A 24,570-nucleotide genomic window follows, 5' to 3' on the forward strand; every position below is an offset into this window, starting at 1 on the left:
AGTAGAAGACGAGCTAAAGGAAACGAAGATATGCCGACGATTAATTTGAATTAGAAGCTCGAATACCTGTAACTTTTGCTGTTTTCCATCATTTTTGTTCTCATCACAAAACAGATTCTTATTCTACACCCTTATAATTACATAAGTCGAGATGTCTAGTGTCCCACTTGTCAACACAACTGAATGTCAGTCCGGGCTAGAATCCATTTGATAATAACACTGCTTATTGTATACAATACGCCGTCTTTGTGAGAATGTTTGTAGTATCTCAACGACTACAATTTTGGAAGGAGGAGAAGAACAACAAAATGCATTTGTATCGAGGGTTTCTTTTTTTTCCTATTGTATATTGATAATGAAACACAGCAATCACACATTATATCATAGCTTTATCAATACCAGTGAAGTCATTCCCCAGATATTACTGATAATGTATCTGATAATCCAGCATTGTGACCCAAGATGTTATCTACATCTTCAAATCACTGGCATTGCAAAAACTATAAAATAATAGCAATAATTGTACCCCCCCCCCTCTCTACCAATAATGGACTCAAACAAACTTTGCACATCATAATGTACTCAACTTCGTCTCGTACATTATGTCGTACAAACGTTGCGTTTGTCCATAATGGGCCAAGGGGGTTCATTATTGCTTAAGTGTAGGGAGGGGGTCATCGGCACTGCGCCCAAAGGTCGTGTGGGATACATACCACCAATGCAAACACTGTAGCCAAGGTACGTTAAAGATTCATGAAAGTTACAGCAGGCGTACAAGTAATCGACACACCAAATTAGGTAATTACCCAGCAACTTGGCTAAGGATTTTGCTATATGACCTGGCGTTTACCTAAACAAGCCTCTGTTTGATGGTCTGAAGACTGATAAGGAATCCACTAAACTCAGCATGCGGCTCCTACACTGAGGAAAGTGATATGCCTATACTAGAACAAATCATTTTCTGGCACCCAGTTTGGAGGTTTTTCGAAAGTGGATTAAATATTGAAGTATAAAACACAATTTGTTGTAGTTATAATTCAAATACAAGTGGAAAGACAGAACACAACATGACTACAAGAGATCATATTGTACACTCTACAATAGTTCATCTCCCTTTCAAAACTTTCCAGAATAGGCATATCAGTTTACTCATTTGAGGAGCTGCCTGCTGAGTATAGTGGATTTCTTATCAGTCTTCAGACAATAAAACCAACTTATTTAGGTAAACTCCGGGTCATATACCAAAGTGCTCAGCTAAGTTGCTGGAAAAAACCTAATTTTCTGTTCCAATAACTTGTGTGCCAACTGTAAAACATGTTTGTTATAGTGCACATAATAAAATGTAATTGTTGCAGCTATGTTGACGTGACGCATTTAGATATCATGCATCAAATCCATTGTTTCTAAACAAGAAAGTCGCGCAGTCGCAGTTCCCGATGACCCTCTCCCTTTAAAGCTTCTTTGAGCTGTTACTCTTTATGTATTTTTCAGATATGTATTGGTCAGTTTGTGCAATAATATCATTCAAGATCTACTTTCAAAAACAATTTCCAAATGCATGCATGATGCTCAAATCAACAAAACTTCTATGTGTGTATGTGTGTATGGTATTATTTCTGTGAGAAAAACTCTGGTCTTGACTAGATTCATTCCACAACAATAACGTTTCGCATTCGGTATACGATGTATCGCGCTGAAGAGGAAAATACTTTAGGTATCTCGTCGCCTCAATGTCCTTGAGACTAACTGTTTCGACATGCTTATGGGAGAAGTACTGGCGCTGTTCTAAGAAAAATGCTGAAAAACATCAAAACATACATCGGCTATACCTTTAATGGTATAATGTGCCTCGGGGACAGTATTTGGAACGTTGAAACTTTTACGATCAAATTCTCTGTCCTGCTGCTTGTATTGACCCATTTTGAATTGAAATCTGTACTGTAACAGTATATGTTTTCACCGTTTTGTTTTTAAGAAAAACAAAATTTTTATTTCCTTATTGAGTCAACACAGAGTTCACTTTTGATTGAAGGTATCACTAGTTGTTTATTTCCCAAGTCCTTATTTTTGAACGGAGATCTTTGATATTTATTCTTGACAATGAAATAAAAATGGTTCTAAAAGGTTTTAAAACTTCCGATTCAAGTGCTCCTCTCAATACATAAACTGAATGGACCTACCGATTCCTTGTTCAATTTGAAGATTTTGGTTTATTTATCTCCTGCAGGAGACAGTTTTCTCTTCAGAAAATAATTCAACGCAGCCGACATATTTCTCATTGTTCTAGTGCACCCGGACTGAAGCCGTGCGGGCTGGCAAAACGCTTCTGGACGAATGAACAGCGCCCCCTAGCTTCGGACTATGACTAGATGAAGAGCCCAGAGATGTGCACTAAGGTGCCACCCACATTCGAATTCAAGCCACCACAGTCTCCCGTTGTCTGAACTCTTTTTCCTTGTTAACTTTCTTTTGAACGGAGTTAAATTTATTTAATGGTCTCCACGCAAATAAAATACTACGCACATACGCCTACGATTGTCCGTATTTGCCAACAAAATTTAATTCCTCTGGAGAGGAACTATATAGAGATCTCCTCGTACTTGTTGTGATGGATAATTAGCAAGCTCATGTCGTACTTTCCTTTTCTCGTGACATGTTCCGACTAAAAAATAGAACATATAATTTGATTTTTCCAAGTTAAGGTAGAATGCGCCTCGGGGACAGATATTTGGACTCTCAAACTTTAAATTACAATTATTTTCTGATAGGCCCTATACGACTTGAGGGGGATTCATTTTAAAGCTCTTGGCGTAAGAAAACTTTTCACACGCTTAGTTTTTCGAAATTCGAAAATTTATTTTTCTACATGGAATTAACACAGGGATAGCAGTCATTCTGAAGTTTAAATATCGGTAAATCTTGGGTTATTTATGTCTATAGTACCAAAATTTGCACGGTGATCCCCCCCCCGAATTTATTCTTGATTTTGAGAGAACGGCTGAAAGATTCCTTAAGAAAAGTTTGAGCAAAAGTTTAAGTCTTTCACTTTCGAGATGCGTGCTACCTTAAATATGGTTTTCTTTAATTGTTGCATTTCATTCTATATCTCTTGAAATCAAATAATAATCGTTCATTCTGTATGTAGATTAAACTGAAAGAGACATGACACAGCTCATTGCTAGTATATAGCGGTCTATGTTAACACATCGTTGTTTCAGCAATATCTGTTGGTTAATCAATTCTGGTACAATCGTTAGATAGATAGATAGATAGATAGATAGATAGATAGATAGATAGATAGATAGATAGATAGATATAGATGGAGAGATAGAATATAAATATAAATAGATGTCTATCTGTTGGTATGTTTGTTATTTATTCATGATATTGTTTGTTTGTTTATGTTTGTCTGTATTTTTGTTTGTTATTTATTTATGTATTTGTATGCCTCTGTATGTTTGTATATTTTTGTTTATTTATTTGTTTGTTTGTTTGTTTTTACTTCCTGGCTTCCCTGTGACGCAACCAGACCTAGGAAAAAGCCAACTGATGTGACGTTATTATGGGTTAAGGATTTTAATCATCAATGAATGACATCAAAAGTGTAGCTCCATACCACAGGTACATGGATGCCTCGAAGTATAAATAGAGAGAAGGCCCCTTCTCCCGATGTATACCACACGGCAACTCCACGCACCTGTGCCCCATACCCTCTTCGGATTCGGGATGGTATCAACGAACTATGGAATGTTGACAGCTGCGTCAGAGCTGGAGAGGGGCTTGGTTCACGTTAGAAGTCTGTGAAAATGGGAGAGTCTAAACGACTTCCGCTTTGGCGCGAATGAGGACAAGCAGCCATTTTGAATGACCTCGTCACCGGTAGGTTTGTTTTGAAAATAGTAAATTTAACGAGTAGATTGATCATCAACCGATATAATTGTTCTAATTTTTTGTATTTAATACGATTTTATCCTGAGAGAAGGTATGTGATTTGATTTGTAAAGTTTAATTGTTACTTTTCGGGAAAGAAATAGTGCGAGTGCGTTTTCCAAGCCCATTCAGAAAACACCTCTTTGATTGGACAAGATAACGAAAGTCCGCCCAGTTTTCATGTTATTGACCAATGACTGAGAGGTTCATAATTGAAAAATTACGCGAAAGGATATCGCTGGAGCTCATTCTAATTCTTGCTCCAACAGTGTGCACATGTGCCAGGGTTGGCAGAGTCAAAACTTGGAGAGGACAGGAATATTATAGCTTTGGGATTTAACTGGGAAATATAATACTTTGGTTTACGTCATAAGCCATATCTACAAGCTTACAAGGCATGGAAATCATGGAAGAACTTGTAAGAGTGTTAGAAGCCACGGTATCACCTGGTAAGTGAGACGGACTATTGCTTCCTGATGCCGGTAGCATGCATCGCCATGTCAATTCAGTCATTTTTGAAATATCATACATTCGTTTTCGCAGTGTCATAATTTCTGTGTTTACACCTTTCAGATCAGACTGCTCTCCAGAGCGCACAAGAGTCACTTGAAAAAGCGGCCCAAAATGATTTCGTAAGTATTCAAAAGCCTGTTGGAATTAAGGTATATGCTGTACGCGACACACGTAAAAGTTCATCAGGCGATGTCAAGATGGCGGCCACCATGACCTGTAGGGAGTGCAACTATCGTAACATTGTATAGATTTCGGTTGACTCCAGTCTTTATGTAGTACGAGTTCTGCTAGTTGAAACCCTTGCCACTATTAGAATGCAAAAGAGGTCACTTATTTTGGCCATACCCAAAGTCTTCAATTCGGTACACCTCGCTCCCTCTACAGGTCATTCGACGGACACACTGAACTGAACATCGACCGAGTACGCACCAGTACCGTAGTAAGCATGACAGAAAATGTACTCTCTTGAAGTTGGTTGCGGCACGACATAATCAAACATTTTCTCGTTATCTCTCTTGCTGAAAGAACCGGTGGATATTGTATGTTGCACTGCTTTTTCATTTTGAAAAGCAGGGTACTCCCAGGCTATCAAATTCATAACTGTCATGGAGCTTATTGTCTTGCTTGGTCGTTCTTGTTTGTCAAGGACAGTTATATTCTAATGCAAGGCCCCACATGTTTTCAAACAATGACATGCTGCGGTGGCCAATTTATATCCTATTTAATGATGTAAAGATAGTAAATTTAACACCGTTTAAGGTTCAGAATGTATAATGCTTCAAATTGAACCTAGTATTCGAGTGAGGTAAATTTTGTCACAAGTTCTAAATCCCGACCAGAGTGATGTCTGCCATTTTTATGAAACACCAACATTAGATATCAATAACTTTACATACTGTAATTATGCTGTCAGGATCTAATAAACACTTGTCAGTGCAACCACAGTCTGTGCACATCAATATGGAATGCTACTAGTGATACCAAGTAGGAATACTTGATACATGTACCAAATTATCTGTGGTCCAGACCACAATACATGTCTGTTGTTACTATTCAGCAGCTAATTATATAGGAGATGAGAAGACAAAATCTGTGTGACTTTAAAATATTGATCTCCTTTCTAACAGGCTCCATAGACGAGCCATAGAAATAAATACCACTTGGGAGAAAGAGGATTAATACATTCTGAATTCATTCCAAATGTATTCTGAAAGGGAGCAAGGTCTGATTGTCTCTGTCCTTTACCATGTGTGATTTCTCTAAACAAGTCCATACTGCTGATATTAGTCATAAGAATGTGCTTGCACAATTAAGTGGACTGGTTGCCTTCAAACATAAAAATTAATAATATTTAAAGCATTTCATCATTGATTATCCCTTTCTATATTTTATTGTCATGAATGATTTTGGAAAGGGGTTATGACATAACCTGTTGATTAATACCTTAAGAAATCTTATTGACACTTAACATTCACACCACAAGCATAGCATAATCCTTATACTTTGTGTGAGGATACTTTTATCCTGTTCTCTTTGTAAATCCCAAATAAAATCATTTATGATTCTTGAAAGTTTTAGATTAGTGAATAAAATGATCTCAAATTTGTCAATGGCAGAATATGAAACTGCTGCAATTGTCTGTGAACCCTTCCAGCGAGGATTAAATTTTCCATTTTGACAAGAGCAGGATGGTGAAAAGCTAATTTTATCCAGAAGTTTTAGAATGAGTCCATAGAAGGTAAAAGATAGCTGTAAACTTGAAATTCTGAAGTCTTTGTCCCGTAAATTCCTTCTGTGCCACTTTCATTGGAGAATATTTGGAAAGGTGATACAAAATTACCTTCCACATCTATCCTGCATCAACCCATAGTAAAGTAGCAATTAAAAATTCTTGTTGTTATTTATTTAATTTATGGGCATCGTTTTTGGATTGGAATTATATTTTTCCATTTACTGTGGAAGAAAATGGGGGAAAACTTGAAATTTCATAGTGCAGTTGTCCGCTTCCTTGGGCATGATACTGTACATAACACTAATTTATTTATTTATTGATTTTACCATATGTTTTGAGGACTACATGTAAGCTCAAAGACTAGTAAAGCCTCTGATCAAAGGTTGCAGAAAAGAAGCTGACAGCTAACCAATTCACAAATCAAAATATTTAAACGAAGGAAGTACAAGAAATGTGTAAAGAATTGTAAATTTTCTGAGCAATCAATGTACAAAATAAGATCTTCTGTGTATTATTCAATCAAAGATAGCACAACTTTTAAAAAAAGAACACCTTTTTTTTACGCCGATGTTGCAATGTAGAACTTAAGTACATCATAGTTGTACCAGTACATGTGATTCCCCTGCAAAATTGAAAGTGGGATTGTGATTTCTCTGAAAGTCCAAGAGAGAGTGATGTTAATACAAGCATCATTTCTTTTAACCCTTTGAGCGCCAAAGTCGATTTTTGTTGCCTTTACAGAATGTACGTCAGTCAAATTTTTCAGATTTTTGCAAAAATTGTGATAAAGAACTGTAGCCAAGGTAATGTGATTTCCTTTTGGTCCAAAACTATCAAAAAAATTACGGAAAAATTCATAAAATTTGGTAAAATGTTGCTCTAAAATTTTAGTGGGAAAAATTACAGCACTCAAAGGATTAATGTGAAATTGGGAGTTATGTAGATCAGTACTTTACACAATATCTTTGTTTTGCATTTTTTTCTCCTTTTATTTGCATTTTACAGAATAGATTTCTGCTGGGTCTGTCAGAGGTCCTTGCTGATGCAGCGAAGAGCCAGGTGGCTCGTATGGCAGCTGGTCTGCAGTTGAAGAATGCCCTGACATCAAAGGACCCGGTTGTAAAAATGCAGTACCAACAGAGATGGCTGAGCATGGATCCACACTTAAGAACTAGTATTAAACGCTTTGTAAGTATTTTAATGAAGCTTGGAAGGTAGAAGGTACGGCATATGCATCTAAGTTGACATAGCAGACAGCAGAGAAATTTGGACCAAAATTCAAGTATTATGGATCCAGGTGTTATTATTTTTATTTGAAAAAAGAAAAGTTGTTTACCTGCTACAACACAAAAACAAAGAGGATGTTGAATTAGTGCATAACAAACATGAGTTTTTTTCATTAGTTTTCGCACAGGTCATAAATTTGTGTTTCACTGCATAAGCTTACATGTGTATGACTCTCTCCCTATGTTTTCATGGGTTGAGAGATATTGTAGAGTTCCATTCCACAGGGAGTTGTACACTTATCACAACCTCTTGGTCAGAAAACAAATATGTTTTGTAGCTATTTGAACAAAACAAGAAGGAAGATGGCCTGTGCCATTGAAATTCTTGTCAAATGAAATTGCATGATTTTTCTGCAAAGGACCAACTGAATCTTGTATGTCCACACTGTGTGTTTGCTTCATTTTCTAATCTGTTTCAGCATATTGTTTGTCCAGAATACTGTGTTTCATACATACACTCCTCTGTGTCTCTTACAGGTACTTCAGACGCTAGGAACAGAAATCCCAAGACCCAGTTCAGCAGCACAGGTACACACAAAATATTTCCTGACAGCTCCAAACCAAACTACAGTGTATTCCCTCAGAGTGCTCAAATCGTGTGTTGCTGATTTGCCACACTTCAGTTCCATGCAACACGCATAAAGAGCAGTTTATGTTTTTATCTTAATTGTCGGATAGTTAAACACTAAAGCCCCAATACCTGCAAATTTTATGCATTATTTTCATGATTTTATTTTCAAACCAAAGTAGATTCATGTAAATGTGCTAACTGAAGGACATGTATAGAAGTATCACTGCTCGCTGATTTGGACCATGCCTAGACGTTTTTAACAGGTTCAATTATAAACAGGTGCCGCACTCAGAAAATGGTATCCCGACAGAAAAGTATAAAAATGCATATAATTTCCTGCACATATACACATCGTGATCATAACAGGAACAAGCATGATACCATTTACTTGAATGCACAACATATGATGGCTAACATTTTGTTGTCGTAATCTTTATTTTGTGTGTCACATGATTAGTTTTTGAAAATGACAGGAAATCTTAAATGATGTTAAAACATTTGAATTTACATGCCACCTTTGACACCTATGATAGTCTTATGCACTTTTTCAGTCTTTGATGGGTCTCACTCCAAAAACTCTTGGAAAACGGGGGATATTTTGAGAGAGGTTTATAACACATTCGCAGCTATTGGGGCTTTAATGCATCTGCCAAGATGCCTTGCACCTTATAAAGGTAATAAGGGCATCTACTTTATTCTAGAAAGGAGACAGAATGATGATGTATGTTAAATTACAGGCTTGAGACTGTATTTGATGCGTGGCCAAGGTGTCAACTGGATAATTGTATGGGAAAGACTACTTTAATTCATTGGTATAATGTATAAAACTTGTATTTAAGTCAACTGACTGATGAAATGTTAACTTCTTTCATGGCAAAGTAGTAATCTGTATGCATTCATCCCAGAAACTATCGTAAAAGTTCTCTTTTGCTCAAATTCACCTGAGGTCACGTTAGAAGAATTGCCCCATCACCCCCTCATGAATCAAAGGTCATAATCAACGTTGATTGATTCTCAAATGTTTTGACATTGAATCGATGGCAATAACCTTATACTGTAAGGTGTGAGGACATTACATTGCATATTAAGCTTTTAGCATTCTGTATTTCTTTCAATAAAATTAACAGGAAATGAGCACATTTTCTAATCCAGCAGCAGTGGGCCTTCTAAGCTAATTTCATGCAGCAATGACTCTCTCTTGTTCTCATTTTAGAAAAATTTAAATATTACATGTACCTAGTGGAGATAAAAGGCTGAAAATATAAGTTTCTGAATTGACGCTGAGAGTTCAGAGATGTAAAAAGAGGGTACACTGTGGGATATGCATCTTAATGTGCATATTCTGCTGTGCATACTCAGTAAATATGCATATGAACTTGCCGTTTTGAAATTGCTAATTTTTTTTTGGAATTTTTTTGGGTTCCAGTGTGTAGCATGCATAGCCTGCGCCGAAATCCCTCACAACCAGTGGCCAGATTTGATAGGTGTGATGGTTCACAACGTCACAAATGCGACGAGCACAGAGTCATTGAAAGAGTCCACACTAGAAGCCATTGGATACATGTGCCAAGATATGGTAAGTTGCTTAGGATAGCAGTGGACCGTGCCATTTCTGATTTCCATCCGTTTCTACCTCATGAAACTTGTGAATACAAATGACAGCAATAGTGTGCTGCATATTGTGTGAGTTCATCATCCATTTGCGTAAAGTGTGTGACGTACAAATTGCAAATGACACTTGCAATAAAATATAAACTCATCGTCATCTAACGTTTGCAGTGCAACCTGATACTGTATTTAGTATTCATTCAACCAGAGTTTAATGATAATTAATGTTTAAGTTTTCAGAGCTAATACATTGTCTTTTGCTAAGGTTTAGGAAGATAGTGAATCATGTGAGAGTTACATATTATTTCTGTAGTCCCCATTAAATTGATGAGTTAAAGGAAAGCCAAGTGACACAACTTGGAAACCCTGGTAGAATTTACTAGGGTATCACCATCAGTCAAAACACTACTTATCAATGGATCATATTCCAGTACCGTGGATCATGCAACATGAACTCAGCTTTACCCGTCATTCCAGAGTTCTGTTGTGATTTTCATGTGACAGTGTTATGCTGTTGTTTGTTACCTAGGAACCAGACCACCTTGCTTCACAATCCAACGAAATCTTAACAGCCATCGTGCAAGGTATGAGGAAAGAAGAACCCAGCAACCATGTTAGACTGGCGGCCACCAACGCACTGCTCAATTCACTGGAATTTACAAAAGCCAACTTTGACAAAGATGTAAGTGAGGCCAACAATTGTCTGCAGATCTTCCTACATTTGTCTTGTTACAGAACAAAAAATCTTAGTCTGTGATGTTGTACTACTTCCTGCATAGGAAAATATCTATAGACTCTGTCCACTCAAGCAAAGTGATGTGTTCCATTATAGTATAACCTGCAGCTCATCAGGTTAAAGAGTTCCTTTGGTCCTAGGATCTATATGCCAATGTAAGGTACATGTAGTATGTGTCTCGAAAGAATCTTTCAACCGTTCTCTTTCATAAGCAAGAATAAAAATCGGGGGTCACCGTGCAAATTTTGGTACTGTAGAAACAAATAACCCAAGATTAACCAAAATTTAAAATTCAAAATGGTAGCCATCCCTGTTTTAATTCAGTGGAGATAAATGAAATTTTCAAATTTCAAAAAACTAAGCTGGTAAAAGTTTTCTTACATCAAGAGCTTTAAAATGAACCCCAACAAGTGATATATCAGAAAAGAATTGTAAAAGTTGAGAATCTAAATATCTGTCCTTGAGGCGCGTTCTACCTTAACAAACTGGTGTAGCAATGACATATAAAGCAATACACTCATCAGGCAATCTCATGTCAGAGCTGATTGAAGCCGGACATTTATTGCACCAACGAAAAGATTCAATTTGCTTCAAGTGCCATTAACACAATGCATGAATGTGCCCAAGTTAATTTTATACAGAATTGGTCAAAAGAGGTATTGATTGAAATGTACCCGAGTTTTCACCCATTTGCCATATGTTCTAGGTTAAGTCAGTGTTTGCAGTATGTTTTCAAGGGCCTCCAACTGGTCAAACCTTTGTTACAATGCTACATATGAAAAATGTTCTGCCTCACTAGCTTGAATCGACTTGATCTGATAGTGACACATGAACCTGGCAGGATACAGGTTATATGGGGGTGGGGGTGGGGGGGGGGGGAGCATACCAGATAATGGTCTCGTTGTGAGAATTGAATGTTGATGACCTACAATTGAGTCCTAAGTGAAGGTGATGATATACATTGTCAAAGTACTAAAGTGTACTAATTGAAAAGTTCCTATATTGATCACCCCACCATTTGAGTGTCACAGTCAATTTTTGTCACCTTTATAAAATATACCCCTGTCAATTTTTTCCAGATTTTTTGCCAAAATTTTGATTAAAAACTGTAGCCAATGAAATTTGATGTGCACTTGGTCCAAAATTATCAAAAAAATTACAGAAAAATTGGTAAAATCTTGCAGTAAAATTTTAGCAAAAAATTACAGCACTCAAAGATCAAATGCTTATAGCTGAAGACTCTTTTGGTGTTGTTAGTAGTGTACAGCTGTTTGGGTGTATCTTTGCGAAAGAAAAATGCACGATGTGTAATAGCAATTGGCAGTTCTCTGGGAATATTCTTACAATTCTGTACATATTATCTCTATTGCAGGCTGAGAGACATTTCATCATGCAGGTTGTGTGTGAAGGCACGCAGTGTACTGACTTTCGTGTAAAGGTAGCAGCTCTCCAGTGTCTTGTCAAGATAATGTCCCTGTATTACCATCACATGGAGACCTACATGGGACCAGCTTTGTTTGCTGTGAGTATCGCATTGTGACAGACCCCACCGTCCATTGCTCTATGTAATCAAATGGTTTGGTCGTAAGACATATGATAGATTGTGATGCCTTTGAATTTTGTGCACCGCTCGACGCCAAACCTGTACGGTTTGTGCTCACATACTGAAACAAATTTCAACAATATAATTGGTAATATTCTGTATTTCAAAACATGTTGGGTCTTGTTTTGGCCAAATCGGAAAGGATTTTTTTCCTACAATTGTCATGATAACAGTTATTGAGAAACATATTTACTCAACAATAAAATACAATTGCTAATGAATTTTTGCTGAATTACTGTAATATCCCTAGGGACAGTGTGGTATTCTGTGCTCTCCCTGGCCTTTCGAAATTGTTAGTAAATTTACGAATTGGGTTCAAAAATATTAGTAAGCACAAATTATGTTATTCTGAACCCACCAACTTTCAACAAGCACTTCTGGTACTCAATAGATGATTTTAAGGGGATAGAAATGATGAATGATTTCATTAAAGACAAAAGAAAATGAAAAATCCCTTTTTATTTTTTTTGACAATGAAAACTCATATTTTGATGCGCATTTTCAAAAGATTTATTGAATAACACTGTACATCATGGGTCATGAATGCTTGTAACATTGAAATTTCTTCCTTGTCACAATAAAGTGTGTAATTTTGGTCAACGGCCATTGAATGTTATTCAATTACTCTATCTTTATTACACAACGTAACATGTTCAAGTATATTGTGACACAAATCATAACTCCCTTTGTGTGTGTAGTCAGTGGTTGATGATTATATATATTCATTTATGAAGCGGTCATTAATATTATCAAATATTATCAGTGTTTGCACAAGTTTTAGATGCTAGAAAATCTGTCCCCTGTTTTTCATATTTGGAAAGCTCTGTTACTTTTAAACTATGCATGTCATCCCATAGGTACTAGGTGGTGCCTCTATAGCTGCAGTCATTATGCCATGTTCATCTCTAAAATTCTTTTTAAACAACCACTGATCAGAACATTTGGCAGTCTGTGGTTTCGCACAAATTTTGTCTCATCTCAATCAAATTTAAGTACGCAAACTGAGACTGGTGATCCTGCTAATGTTTTCTTAGAGACAGTTATACTTTTAAAACGCTGCAGATGATCGTCATTTATTTTTTTGTCTGGATAAACTTTTGGTCATGGGACTGTGCACAGCATTTTCTCTGGATCATAGAAAACTATCAGTATTCATAACATTTGCTGAGACAGTTTCTTGTAAAATATTTTGAAGGAAACCTATTAAAATTGGCAAGCTGACTGAAAAATTCAATTTGCAGATCGTCAAATGACAAATCTACGACATCTAAGATTTCCGGCTCGCTTCCACCTCCATGCACAGAAAAACACTGTGCAGTACATGTTCAACCATGCGCGGCCCGGACTGCAGTTCTGCTGTAGTTCGACTGTCTTTCAGGCTGACTGTTCTTGATCTCTTCTAGCTCGGCGGTTTCATTGTTTCGTATTTTTTTCATATCACTTGCCGTTTTTATGCCAACTTTCTTTCCCAACTGGATACTATCAATCCAAAGTATTTGTAACTGCCCGCTTCCCTCGATCCGCTTCAACAGTCCACTCGGAAAGTTGACAGCATGTGAGTGTTTGGGTGTCTCGAAACTACCGTAATGGGGTGGTAATGCATGACACACCACTATGAGATTACAAGACCCGGGGATCTTGAAACCTTTTCGCGCATGCTCATGTTATTACAGGTCAAAGTCCAAAGCCAGCTATCACCATGTGTCGATGCGCTGATGATAGGGGCAGCGTAGGTTTTGAAAGACGAGATATGACAGTATTTCCCCGGAATTCACAATCTTGACCGAAAATCAGGCTTCAAAAATAACAAAATCGTTCGTAAATGGCCGATCGGGCATTCATTTTTTTTCGTAAATTTTCATTTTTGTTCGTAATTTACGAAAGTTACGAGCGACAGCGAGAGCACAGGTATTAATCTTTCATGCAGTATTATATCATGCTTTGTTGTTACTGAATGTTTCGTCGTGAAACTTGTACCTAGCTGAATACTTGGAATTATGCATACGTTCCTCTTGAGATCTAAAAATAATCAAACACACACACACAACACACACACACACAAACACACACACACACACACACACACACACATATATATATATGTATATATATATATATATATATATATATATATATATATATATATATATATATATATATATATATATATATATATATATATATATATATGATGATTGCGAGATGCATGAAACTTAAGTAACAGATATTATTACTTTGTTCTTAAAGTAATTCGTGTAATATTTATGATGCTCTGCTTTTAGCATCAAGCACTGTAATTTTCCAGGAGGATGTCTGTATACTTCATATACATATATACAAACACAAGCACACAGAAATATGTGCACATCAGGTTCACAGTATTATATATATTCTTGTTAAACAAGATTGTACATGTGTCAATGAATTTCCTGTGAATGTAGTGAGTAATATCCGTTGACTATCCCTCCAACAGATCACCGTTGAAGCCATGAAAAACGAGGAGGATGAGGTGGCCCTGCAGGGAATAGAATTTTGGTCCACAGTGTGTGATGAGGAAATGGATCTTGCCATCGAACAGTCAGAGGTAATTCAAAACTCCACTGTGCCAGGCATTATGCTTTGTCAACCAGTATGACGTATGACCTAGTGTCATTCACTGACACAAGACTGTTCTCTGGACTCTGAAAATTTTACATGCTGCATGTGATACAGGGCTTACCAAAGGAAATCTCAAGAGATACCTGAGTCGAGCCAGGGACCTGAAATTTAAGAAGTTAGAGGATACTTTGGTTGCGGCTCCCATCTTTGATGTGGGTGCAGCCATGCATACTCTCACGACTCATGTAATTTGTTCATCAAATCAAACAAAATGTACAAAACATAAGTCGTTTTCAAGTAAATGTTTGTAGAGAAAAATAGAGTCCAGCCAGTCTTTGATGTAGTAAATGGCGTAGACTTCATAAAAGCCATGTAAATTTCTGTTTGACTTTGCTTCTAAACCCAAGTCTCAGCATCTGTTCAGAAGAAAAATCCGTAAAGATGTATAATATACCATATGTGAAGGGAATGCCAGTGAGTTCGTACAGTGACAGCTTTTCTACATTTGAACAAAAACAATTGTTGCAAGACCAATCATACTGTTTGCAAATCAGAATCTGATGGAGTAAATTATTGATAATGGCAAAAGGTATCTTACTCCAGGTAATAAGATGTACCTCAGGTAGATGAATATTCTATTCATTTTCCCCAGCATGTTTGAAATAAAGAGTTGTGAGAACTTGCTAAACCAGAAATTGTTCACCAAAAATCTCCCGTACATGTAAGTTGATTTATTAGTCAGTAGATATGCATGTTCTACGAACGTCTCTCACAACAAACACTTCTGTGAAATAGTTCAACAATGTTTTTATCATGTCTTTATTTCAGGCTCAAGAGCAGGGTCGCCCTCCAGAGCATATCAGCAGGTTTTATGCCAAAGGGGCACTACAATACCTAGTACCACTCCTCACCCAAACTTTGACAAAACAGGTAAGGGGGTCATTGGTAATAAAAGCGGAGCCTCCATTTCCCTCCCCGTCAAAACAAAAGTTCTTGAGTGAAATGGGAAAATCAATGACGTGTGCATGATTGCTTTACTTACACCTAATCACACTCCTCTTGATCCCAGATATTTTACAAGTCCATTGAAGACAATACCAAAAGTGCACACAAGTCAAACTCAATTCATGATAAAAGTACTTTTCAAGGTGTATCCATGCAGTTTCTGATTGAGTGAACAACTTGTAGGCACTAGTGTAAAGGATGTGAGTCCTGCAACATCAATAGATACTTAAGTACCAAGAACTACTTTTTGATTAATTTTTTAATTACAAGGTGAAAGAAGGACAAGAAAACGCTTTTAGAAGTATACAGATGAAAATTTGAAAATTCAAAAGATGATTTTAGTAGTCAGGCAGGATACGTTGTTAAAAATATAACTTGAACAATATACACATATTGACTGGCCATGAGGGCAACAGCATACGTCTGTACCCTGAGGGACTGTGAGTCACCCCCAAAAACAGACTGTTTCCCGAGGCGGTAGACCAAGGGAAACAGTTTGTTTTTGGGGGTGACTCACAGGCCAGAGGGGTTAAAGACGTATGCTGTTGCCCTCTTGGCCAGTCAATATGTGTTTTGTAACACATCTCATCCGTAGCCATGAATAAGAACGTACTATACACAAAACTTGTCTCATGTAGACCTATGATGTAATATGTTGGAGTGGTTCAGTAAGAAAACGTTTTTCCTAACAGGATCGCAATACTTCTGCAAAACTTTCAATGCACCTTTGATTATAGTTTTCGTCCGTTTCGAGTCCTTGTTGGAAACCAAAGCATTCAATTCTTCTTCAGAAAGTAGGATAAACCAAAAAGATTCTCGACTATCGTTTCGATTGGCCGCAGACGACATCTCTGTTTACATTCCGGTCCGCGCAGGCGTCAATGTCCTTTTTGACGTCAGCGGGCATCATTTTTCGGAACTGATGCCTGGCAGGCAACAGTTCCAACAAATGATGCCTGATGACGTCGTTTATGTGGATCAGCACAAAAAGAATGCATCCCACGTGACTATCAATTGGCGAATTAGAATACAGACTGTGGATGAGGTGTGTTACAATCAGTATTGTATGTTCCTGCTGCTGTAGGAGACTGTTTCCCATCTAGCACTGTTGGTCACCTGGTAGTCACTGTTAGGCTAAAGCTACAGCTTTTCCATTGCATGTGTTAAATTTGTACATTCCATCAATCAGAGGTTTGGGAGTCAATCTGTAATTCTAATGAGAATGTCTGTAAAAATAGACATCATTGGCAACAGATGTTATGAAATTTGTTTTTGTTCCTGATTGAGAGAATTTTATAGTACTGGTACAACTCTTGCTGCATGAAATTAATTTAGTTTATTAACATGATATGTGCCATGAATGCAACAGCTATTAGCATGGCAGTTAGACGGTGGAGTTTTATGTTGTACTTTGAGCAGTGTACTGAAGATTTCTTCGGCATTATTACAGACAAGTAAATTTTATTTGTTGTACTTTTCTGTAAACATGCATGGTGTAGTTTTCTTTTATCATGCAAACGTGACAGTTGTAGGCCACATCCAGTTCTCGCAAAGCAATGTTGTGTATGCAACTCAAAGAGCTAATTTGTAATGATGTCAGAGTTCTAGTTTTATTATGCAAAAATAAATGTTTGTCAGAAAATTTGAACAAGGCTTCTCAGGAATAACAGATTTGTTTGTTAGTGACTCCTGATGTTGAAATTGAAACTATAAAAATCAGATGCGGAAGGATCCAAATACAAACTGCAGTTATGAAGACGGGTGCACAAAGATGAAATTTTTTTCTGAATTTCTGTTGACAGTACCAAATGTGGCATGCCCCTTGCAATGTCTTGTATCAAACTTATGATCTTGATTAGCTTGAATGAACAGACTCCATACATGTAGATGAAAATGACTGTCTTCACTAGGAATCTATTGATATCAGAGAATGTAAGTTTCTGATAAGTGGAGGTCTAAAGTTTGATTATGCTGTAATCAACCATGCACCTTTTCCGAGTCTTAACTTTTCTTGGAATTTTCCCACTCAGGAAGAGACTGATGACGATGATGAGTGGAATCCATGCAAGGCTGCAGGTGTCTGTCTAATGTTGCTTGCCACATGTTGCGAGGACGATGTCGTGCCACACATACTGCCGTTTGTCAAGGATAACATCAAACACAAGGACTGGCACTACAGGGAAGCGTCGGTCATGGCATTCGGTAAGTTCACTGGGAACGCAAAAGGTAGTTTGCTCAGGCTGAAGTCTGTCTGCCAGCTTTTGCTAATGTGTAGGTAATGTTTCACGGCAAATATTCACTGCAGTACACTCCCCTCACAACTGACCTGCACATTTCCTAAGCACCATCACAAAGTCTGGTTCACTGTACACATTAGCCAATTGCGCAATTCCATGTCCATAAAGGATATATCATTCACACAAAGTTCATGAATTTTTAACAAGTAAAGCAAGGCTTGCTCATGATTTGCCTAGTAGTCTGTCAAAAAATTCCCAGTCAGTTTTATACTAGGTGTGTTGCTGCAGTCATTCACACACATTCTTCTGGCCATGCAGATTTGGGGACAAGCTAGCAAACTTTACTGCCAATGTTTTTCTTACCTTACTTTCTCAAAACTTACTGTATTCAGTAATTATGATACTGATACAATGATCAAGGTGTATTTTCTACCCGTAGTATGGTTGCTAATGTTAATGAATACAATAAAACTTACCTTTGCTAATATTCTCCATAGTGATATCTTTCTTCGTGAATTTTTGTTAGCTCCCATAGCCATATGTATATATGGCAATGGAAGCTATTCTTATAGGCTAGGAAAATGTATGTATGTCTGTATGTCTGTATGTCTGTCCCGTCAACATCAAAAACTCCAAAACCGCTGCACATTTCTTCTTGATATTTGGTGTGTACATGGATGATGGGCTGTAGATGAGATTTTGTTCAAATGAAGTTGTCATTGCCAAAAATATGCAAATTAGTGCCAAAAAAGGCGTTTTTGGTAAAAAATCTCATAACCGCTGGTCAGACAGCTTTGATATTTGGTATACAGGTCCCTAGGGATAACCCAACTTGGATTTCTTCAAATTGTGATGAAATATGGAAATCTGTATTTTTAAGGAATTTTTTTGTCATTTTTGGTCAAAAATTTATTTCATCAAAACCGCTTGTCTGACAGCTTTGATATTTGGTATACAGGTCCCTAGGGATAGCCCAACTTTGATTTGTTCAAATTGTGATGAAATAAGCAAATCTGTATTTTTAAGGAATTTTTTTGTCATTTTTGGTCAAAAATTTATTTCATCAAAACCGCTCGTCTGACAGCTTTGATATTTGGTATACAGGTCCCTAGGGATAGCCCAACTTGGATTTGTTCAAATTGTAATGAAATAAGCCAATCTGTATTTTTAAGGAATTTTTTTGTCATTTTTGGTCAAAAATTTATTTCATCAAAACCGCTCGTCTGACAGCTTTGATATTTGGTATACAGGTTCCTACAGATAAACTAAATATGATATACAGAATATATGATGAAATCTGCAATTTTGTATTTTGGTGCAATTTTTGCCATTTTTGGTCAAAAAATGTGTTTCTCAAAAACTACTTGTCTGATGCCTTTGATATTTGGTATACAGGTTCCTGGGGGTTCTCTTAGTGTGATATAGTGAAATTTGATGAAATCTTCAATTTTTGTATTTTTGGTCAGTTTTTGCCATTTTTGGTCAAATATTTGTTTCTCAAAAGTTACTCATGTGATAGCTTTGATATTTGGTATACATTTTTATACATAATTATGATGAAATCATCAATTTTGTATTTTTGCAGCTAATTTTGCCATTTTAGGTCAGGCCATCCTGAAATGAGCTATCAAAGATCTCAACCTTCTTCATCAATACATATGTCACAAAACGTTGCTCTCTTCATAACACAGCAGAGCTCTGTCGACCATTGGGTCGTTTGTTAGCTCCCATAGCCATATGTATATATGTTTACAAGTTTACATTTTATTGAAAATCTCAATAGCCACTGAGCAGATTAGATGAAAAATTAGCATGTAAGTACTTTGGGCTGACCTGAAATGATTGTGCACATCTTGGGTCAGTATCTTGGACTTGCTATTTTTCATGAATTTTGTAATTTTCTCCCATTTTTGGTCAAAAAATCTTCTTCTCTGAAACCACAAGTCTGATTGATTTGAAACTTGGTATGGAAGTGCATAGGAGTGACCTTTCTCAAATCTGGGCAAATCGTGGTGAAATTTGCATATTTGCATTTTTTGGCAATTTTTTCATTTTTGATCAAAATTTTTTTTAACTCTGACACCACACGTCCGATTGAGTTGAAACTTAGTGTAGAGGTTTTTACGGGTGACGTCAGTAAGATTTGATCAAATTCTGGTGAAATTTGTATAATTTTATTTTATTTGGGGAATTGTTTCTATTTGTGATAAAAAAATCTTTTAGCTTGATTTTAGCTTGTTTTGATAACTATATGGGAGCGACCAGTGACATTGTCACTTTTTGTTTTACCACAGGGTCTATTTTGGAAGGCCCGGAGCCCAACATCCTGAAACCCCTAGTTGTTCAAGCCATGCCAATCTTAGTTGAGTTACTCACTGACGAAAGTGTTGTGGTGCGGGATACAACAGCGTGGACCATAGGGCGTATTTGCGAGCTGCTCCCCGACGCTGCAATCAATGATACGTACCTGCAACCTTTACTGGAAGCGTTGAAAACTGGTCTAGCAGCTGAACCTAGGGTTGCTGCCAATGTTTGTTGGGTGAGCAAAAACACTATGCCTGTACTTCAAAACTCATTGTCAGACATCTAAGGTGGCCATTTTCACCTTATTTCATATATGCATATTCATGGTGGTATGGTTAAAGCCCCTATGCTCAGAAACCAATCAGACAGATTTGTACGTGAACTGAAAAAAAAATCTGCCCTCATACTTTTACTGATAGTGGCTGACAAGTGATCATCATTACTTCTACAGACACCATGCCCTAATCTAAAACTTCGAATTTAAACGCCATCAATTTTTCAATGTTACTAATTTTTGGCTGTCTCAACCTGTGCAAATAATGTTGATGTCTGCCGAGAAATAAGCGTATGTTTTGTGTGTGTTTCAAATGACAGAAACAGCCAAATTTTTGAATGCGTAGTCTTGCTACATTTAATGTCATTGTCAACAATAGGGGAAATTTTCTCAGTAATGAATTCACTGAAACAGTCAATGACTCTTTCAGTTTTTAGGTAGTATGCACCTTGAAAGTGAAAGGCTCATACTTTTGCTCAAACTTTCCTTAAGAAATCTTTCAACCATTCCCTTTCAAAATCAAAAATAAAAATGAAGGGTCACGTCACAAATTAGGTACTAGAAAAACAAATTACCCAAGATTTACAGATGTAGGATTTCAAATTCAAAATGGCCACCATTCCTGTGTTAACTCCATGGAGAAAAACAAAATGTTCAATTTTCAAAAAAAACTAGGAGGGTGAAAATTTTTCTTGTTTCAAGGACTTAAAAATGAGCCTCCAAAAATGGTGGATCAGAAAAGAATTTGAAAGGTATGATAGCCCAAATATCTATCCCTGAGGCGTTATCTATCGTAAAAGAATATAAATATAATCATGTTTTACACTACACAAATCCCTACATGGAGACCTGTATTTTCAGTTATTTGCTCAACTCGAAAGTTTTAAGGTGAAAAAACTTATTTGCTGGTACAACAGAGAACCATTAGCAAGAATGTCTTTGGGTTTCTATCCTTGTAGGCTATCTCAAGTTTAGCAGAAGCGGCATACGAAGCTGCTGAAATCCCGGAAGACGCTGAAGAACCAACGACGTATTACATCAGCAGCTCCTTTGAGGAGTTGGTTAGCAAATTATTAGCAACAACAGACAGGTAAGAGAACGTGAGCAGTGCATCCTCATTAAATTCTAAGAGTGGACAAGATTCTACAAGAATGTTCAAAAACTTTAGGAAAAAGGGCGTTCCAGTTGTCATGGATAAGTGGCCAGTGAAGGGGAGGAGGTCATATGAGGTGTATTCTCCCCTATGGAGGAGACAAGATTTGACTGGAAATAAGTGACCAAATTAATGGAGAGCCATACTTGTCCAGCGTACTACTAAAAATGAACTCACTGGCTCAGTTGCCAAATCAGAGTTTGTGATGAAATCGAGAAAAATTGCTTATCTCACAGGAAAACTGAAGGTTTGTATGATTTAAAATTTACTTCATGGCCTAGAAATACTGCTTGCACATTGTACTGTTCATGTCCTTCAAAATATACCAATAAACAACTGAACAGTTTCAAGGGTGTATATATATTTATCTAGTCTGTGTGCAATCCTTGGCAATGAATTGAATCAGCCAATGTCTTGTTAGGGGTCCATCCTATTGCTACAGCTTGACAAACTTTTCTTGCGTTGCTCTTTCTTGCAGAGCCGATGCTCATCAAAGTAATTTACGCAGTGCGGCATATGAAGCCCTCATGGAACTTGTGAAAAACAGTGCCAAGGTAAATCAATATAATCTGTTTTTCACAGGAAACCTAGCAGAAAGTGTCCTTACTAATGTCACCTGTTTCCAACAAATAGCAGGCAGAAGTCAGAACATGAGAAAGGTTTTGAGGGCTAGAGGCTGTAAAATGATTTTTTCCGCTATTTTTGTCAACGTCGACTACAGTCTTGATCTGTTCCCCTAAGCATGTAGAGATACAGTATTCAGGTTGTCAACTCAGCCTGTACATGTGCAGAATGCATTGACAAGTGAATTCTAGTCTGTTGTAGAATTCAATTGTAAACAATAACAGTGCATTATACAAGTATAGGGTACACACTGTTGACATACTTAACAGTATGTGTTATAATATGCTTTGGGAAGAAGAACAGGAACTTGCAACTGACTTACAGAACAAAAATAGTGAAAAAAACATCAAAAGTCGCAGTTGCTGGTCCTTTAAGTAACAGAAGCCAGAGTAAATAAAAAAGAGACACACCAAAATGGTGTGTATTTTGATGTATCACCAATATTCTTGCTTGATCTAGATCTGAATCTCAGCCCATTCAGTGCCTTGAAGTATATGGAGACATCTAGAAAATTTAGTCTGGTGAACGTTGCACAGCTAGTCAGTTGCCCATGGTTACCTGAGCAGATCAAACCATTTGCCAGAACTAGTTTCCCAACACTAGTTTCTGAGCAAATCTTCTCATGTCTTGTGTTTTGTTGAAAATTCAAGTCTACCTGACTTTTGTAGTCAGGCGTCTTTTTCAATGGATTTAGCAATATTGACTTTCAACTTTTGTAAAACTTCGCTTCATTGGCAACTCAGTGTACAAAAAACTTAGTGAAATTGATTCTAGTTTTTCTAGGTCATTGTCATTGTGTTCTTCTGCTTCCATTTTAGCTATGACCCTAGATATATTACGACATGTTTTACAAGTTCGGATTTGAGCAATGGATCCTGTCCTGTTTGCATTGATCAGTGTGACAAAACTGAGTCTGAGAAAATATTTATTTTTCCCTCAAAACGTCTGATAGCGTTAGCCCTTTATAGGCATGTAATAAAAACATTATTGCCTAATTACACAAATAAGTAGGTCCTTTGCGGGGGAGACCATTTGCTGTTTTCACTTTGGGCAAATGGACGCCTGCTGTCAGGCTCCAAATCCTTGTGTTCAGGCAATATATCACAGCAGAAGCCGACATACAATAATGAGGTGTAATGTGTCCCGACTGTTCTCCATGTAAGTGGGTCAATTAGTCTTTTGTTGTGTTGAAAGCTGTTACACGCGTTTCCAACTGTGTCAAATTTCCAACACACTCACTCAGATCTTTTCAAGTGGGTCCCCCCACAAAGCTTATTTTGGAACACCTACTCAATCATTCAACAGTTCCCCTTGCAATGCAAATTCAGCGTATGACACTACTATCACCATTACCCAGGTACACATTAGCAGGGTGGAATTTTTTCATTCTCAGTTTGACTTTCCAAAACTGGCAATTACAGCACATGCTGGATGAGGCACTGGTATATGCTGTCTAAAATTACATGGCATTGATATTCAAGAGTTCCATAATTCAAGAACAACATTCTTCATATCATGTAAATTTTCAGAAATTCTTACACTGATGCAGACTGTCCAGACATCGTCTTTGTCTCACAGGGCGTGCTGCAATATGGGTATTTTTTCAGCATGAATAGGGATTCAAATACATGAAATTTGTCACATGATTTGGTATGGTTGACTGCATTTCATTGTGAAGTTTTCAAGGAGGCCAATGCTGGCAAGATTAGGCCCCCAGGTTTCTTATGTCAATTTTGCTTATTATGGAAAGGTGTAATGTGTTGCTTTGAAATTGGATATCTATTGTATGTAAATGAAAGAGGAAGGGAAGCCCGCCCTTTTCATGATTTGCAGGTACAGTGAATACATGTGCATGTAACAGAGGTAGACTAGTTGCCAGGTTAGTTCATATTGTGTTTCCACTAGCCATTTCTGAAAGTAGACTTTCTGAAAGTATGCCTTCAAGTATTTTCACACAGTGGTCAGCTGCACTGTGCCATGCATGTCCTCGGTTAGGTCTGGATCTGAGAAATACATCTGGTTATCTTTTCTTCACCACACTTTGTCACTTGTGGAGTGTGAAGATGACTGTTTAATGAGCAAGATTCTTGACATTGGTTGCATTTGGAAAAGCTCAGTACAAGCAGAAAGCATGTCTATATGTTGACTCATAAGTAACCCATATACATCTATCATAGTATTCAGCAATACAGTAATTCTGTAATTCTGCCATCACAGATAATATAATGTGTAAGGAGATTGACTGTGGATACACACATGGAAGCTGGATAAAGTTTGTATCTGACTGCAAGAAACTGAGAATGCCACGTGTACTGATATTTTTGGTACCACCTTACATTGCAGGACTTGTGTGGCCAAGTTATTACTCACAAAAACATGTGATACACATTGTCCAG

At 37.2% G+C, this 24,570-nt stretch overlaps 1 protein-coding gene across 2 annotated transcripts in view; it reads left to right on the forward strand.

The window, feature by feature from the left end:
* Positions 1–4,171: 4,171 nt before the first annotated feature.
* Positions 4,172–24,570, forward strand: part of LOC139143858 (importin subunit beta-1-like) — a 31,176-nt gene continuing 10,777 nt past the window's right edge. The window contains exons 1-13 of one of the 2 annotated variants that reach the window (XM_070714438.1): positions 4,172–4,379; positions 4,504–4,562; positions 7,181–7,363; positions 7,939–7,989; positions 9,459–9,608; positions 10,170–10,322; positions 11,749–11,898; positions 14,453–14,563; positions 15,406–15,507; positions 17,613–17,784; positions 20,114–20,358; positions 21,357–21,487; positions 22,029–22,104. In XM_070714438.1, the coding sequence (XP_070570539.1) occupies positions 4,328–4,379; positions 4,504–4,562; positions 7,181–7,363; positions 7,939–7,989; positions 9,459–9,608; positions 10,170–10,322; positions 11,749–11,898; positions 14,453–14,563; positions 15,406–15,507; positions 17,613–17,784; positions 20,114–20,358; positions 21,357–21,487; positions 22,029–22,104 (1,635 nt within the window). In that variant the 5' untranslated portion in view covers positions 4,172–4,327. The remainder of the gene's footprint in view (positions 4,380–4,503; positions 4,563–7,180; positions 7,364–7,938; positions 7,990–9,458; positions 9,609–10,169; positions 10,323–11,748; positions 11,899–14,452; positions 14,564–15,405; positions 15,508–17,612; positions 17,785–20,113; positions 20,359–21,356; positions 21,488–22,028; positions 22,105–24,570) is intronic. The other variant, XM_070714439.1, reaches the window with a different exon arrangement.

Source organism: Ptychodera flava, chromosome 11, assembly GCF_041260155.1.
Source record: "Ptychodera flava strain L36383 chromosome 11, AS_Pfla_20210202, whole genome shotgun sequence".
Classification (NCBI taxonomy): Eukaryota; Metazoa; Hemichordata; class Enteropneusta; family Ptychoderidae; genus Ptychodera; species Ptychodera flava.